Raw genomic sequence first — 3,144 nt, forward strand, 5'->3', positions numbered from 1 at the left:
GAAAACACTGGGAAGCCAGCAAAAGGCACCCCAGCAAACATAGGGAAAGATTCTCTGTCTGTGTGGGAGAACAAGCAGCAGGCAGCTGGCTTTAGTTAACACTGAGAAAGCAGCAGAGCTCGCATCTTAGACATCAGGAGGAAAAGGAGCAGGCAGAGGTATGAATTTGTGATTCACCATGCCAGGCCTGTGCTGCCCCCCCCCCTTTCTCTCTAGGAGTCTCCAGTAGCCCTGGAGAAAAGGAAACAAAATAACCCCCACCCCACACCTACAGAGTCCTCCTTTCTCTATTCACAAAAGCTTCCCTGAACACCCTTTTTTTTCCCAAGCCAGTTTTGAGTACACTGGTTCAGTGGTACCCAGTGCCTCAACCAAGGGCTTTGCTCAAGTTTTGATGTCTCCCCCCACCCCCCAGGTCAGGCCAGTTGAACCCAGAGACCTGGCTTTTACTTGCGCAAGGTCTCAAAACTACTGCACTCATGGGGTTCCCCTAAAGCTATGTAGTTCATCCTAAAGACAGGCTGGACTCTGCGGTCTCCTCTCCGGGGCACCATCTCCCTGACTTGTACCACTGTTGCCCAGCTACTGGCTTCTGGACCAGGAAGCCCTGTGGCAGGTTCTGCCAGGCCACATGTGGCCTGGGGTCTAGTGGGTGGTCTTATCTCAGAGCCCCCAGCCATGTCATCTTTAGCTTCTGTCTCCCTGATGTCCCTATCTGAGTCTCCATCATCATACATTCTGTCTGTAGCATCCCCCATATTCTGCCTATGCCACTTTCCAAGGATCTTGCATCTGACTGTCAGCAAGCTGAGTACAGTGTTGTCTTGCGCACTGGAGTCCTTTCTAGCTGGTGGAAGGGAGGGCACTGTTCCTTGGACTATGATGCCTTCACTTTCCACCCTACTCATGTTCCCTGATGTTTCTCTGGGCTGCCCCTTCTCCTTGTTAGGGTCTCTCTGATGCATGTCAAGGGAAGGAGTGCCTGTATCTCTTGAGCCTATATTTCCTGGGGTTTGAGGCGGCTCACAGTCCCAACCCCTCTCTCGTTTCCCAACTCCTCTAATGAAACCTGGAGCTTCTGCTCAACAAGTCTGATTTTATTCCTGGGACTTCCTTCTTCCATGTACCCTTCCTCTGCAGTGCTGTTTCCCGACAGCAGTCGCCTGCGCTTCACTGACATGGTCATTTCCGGTTTTACAGTCTGTGTGCTGATCTCTTGATAAGACTCTGTCTGGGTGGTGTCCTGATTGTCCTCTCTATGAACTTCTGCTTCTACCTGGTTCTCAGAAGCCTGGTGTACCTGGTTCTCAGAAGCCTGGTGTACCTGGTTCTCAGAATCCTGATGTGCCTTTTCTACCTGCTTCTGTTGCTTTTCCATCACCATTGCAGCCATCTCCCACTCCTCTTCATCTCGAGTGAGCTTCATTAATTCCAGAAAAGTGGGTGGGCACTCTCGTTGATCTAAAAGTGTTAGCTTGCCCTTGAGGGCAGGGGTTATGGAGACCTGAGCTAAGACATGCTTGAGACGAATTGTGTCTGAACTTCGCTTGGGCAATGGGCTTTGTGCCACAACTTTCTGCAATAGAGGCTCTAAGCGTAGCAAGTAAGCAGAGAGCTTCTCAGCTGGCCTCCGAGAACACTGAAGAAGCCTGAACTGTGAGATTCTACAATCCTCTTTAGTCCCAAAGATCTGCTTTAGGGCATCCAGGCACTGTTCCACAGTAATGGAGTCATTGCTGGCCCGCAGCACCCTCATGATTGACAGGGCAGAGCCACGTAAGCTCTCTAGAAGGCGCCGCCTCTTCTCCCCATCTGACACCTGCCATGTCTGCATTATCTCAGTGGCCTGCTCTAACCAGGAGTCAAAGGGCTCTTCACCCTGACCTGGGAAAGCACTGCCAGAAAACAATTTCAGTTTTCGGTACCATGTGCTTTCACTTAGAGTATTCCCACCTTCTGGTTTGCATTGGCCCTTTGACTTCATAGAGCCGGTGCTATGCCCCAGGATTTTGGCCACATCTGCCATTCTCCGGCCCTCATCTTTCAGAAAGGACTTCAATCTATTGAGAAACTCATCATCTGGGGTACGGGGCCTTACTACCACCTCCCAGGGGATCCCATTTCCCATGATCTGACTGGGCACCATAGCATAGTCAACAATCTCACTCAATTCAATTAAGGCTGCTTTAGTACTGTCTTCCCTTCTGAACATTCTGCCTATCACTCTGCACGTGCCCAAGGAATGTAAGCTTGCCTTCACGATGTCATTTATCTCAGCCACATTGCACTCCATAGGAATGCCCACAATGAGTAGAGCTTTCCTGGGGTCCAGGTCCATCCCCTTGCACCAGTCCTCCAGTAGTGCCACATCCATTGTTCCCATCAAGACAGTTCTTAGCTCAGAGTTACTGGGTCAATGAATTCTTCAGTCAATGTCAGGCAGGAAGGCAGCAGAGTCTCAAGTTTCCACAGCCTATAATGCAAAATGGACCAAAACACAGTTAATGATTTCTTCCACCTTTCCTCCTCTCAGAGACTGAGCCCTTCTTCTCCCGCAAAGCTATTCCCACCCCACACCTTACCTAACCTGCTAATCTCCTCCTGCTGCACAGTCCTTCTCAGAAGTCCATGGTCTCCACTTGAATGAGTTTGTTGCAGGTATCTGTTTCATGAAAGTTCAATGTTAGGGGATGGCTGAGGCCCTGGGATACAAAAAAAAAGCCCTTGTGGAGGAAAGAGCAAGAGAACATCCTGCCACCTCCTTGGAGATGTGTGCATCCAATCATCCAGAACCCTTTTTGCTGGCAGCAGGAGCTAGGAAGCTCCCCTCTTTCCATGGAAATGCCTAACAGAGAAGAAAGATAGCTAGAGCTCTGAGCATCATAATGGGAGTGGTAGGTATAGGGGTATAGACAGTGTGTAATGAGCGGCCATGAACACTACACCAGTATGGACCTGGGTTTGATTTTATCCCTTTCTTACATTCTTTTTTTCTTTGTTTTGTTTTTCATGTGGGGTCTCGCTCTAGTGCAAACTGACCTGGAATTCACCACGTAATCTCAGGTTGGCTTTGAACTCATAGCGATCCTCCTACCTTGGCTTCCCAAGTGCTGAGATTAAAGGTGTGTGCCACCATACCCAGCT

The 3,144-nt window shown here is 49.7% G+C and overlaps 1 protein-coding gene across 1 annotated transcript; it reads right to left on the minus strand.

Annotated features, from left to right (window-relative positions):
* Positions 1-997: 997 nt before the first annotated feature.
* Pnma5 (PNMA family member 5) lies at positions 998-2,374 on the minus strand. Its single transcript, XM_045139973.1, has 2 exons — positions 1,325-2,374; positions 998-1,252 (listed from the first exon to the last, which is right to left on the minus strand). The coding sequence occupies exons 1-2, from the start codon at positions 2,372-2,374 to the stop codon at positions 998-1,000; spliced, it is 1,305 nt and encodes a 434-aa protein (XP_044995908.1).
* Between the last annotated feature and the right edge of the window lie 770 nt (positions 2,375-3,144).

This window comes from Jaculus jaculus, chromosome X (genome assembly GCF_020740685.1).
Source record: "Jaculus jaculus isolate mJacJac1 chromosome X, mJacJac1.mat.Y.cur, whole genome shotgun sequence".
NCBI classification, from domain to species: domain Eukaryota; kingdom Metazoa; phylum Chordata; class Mammalia; order Rodentia; family Dipodidae; genus Jaculus; species Jaculus jaculus.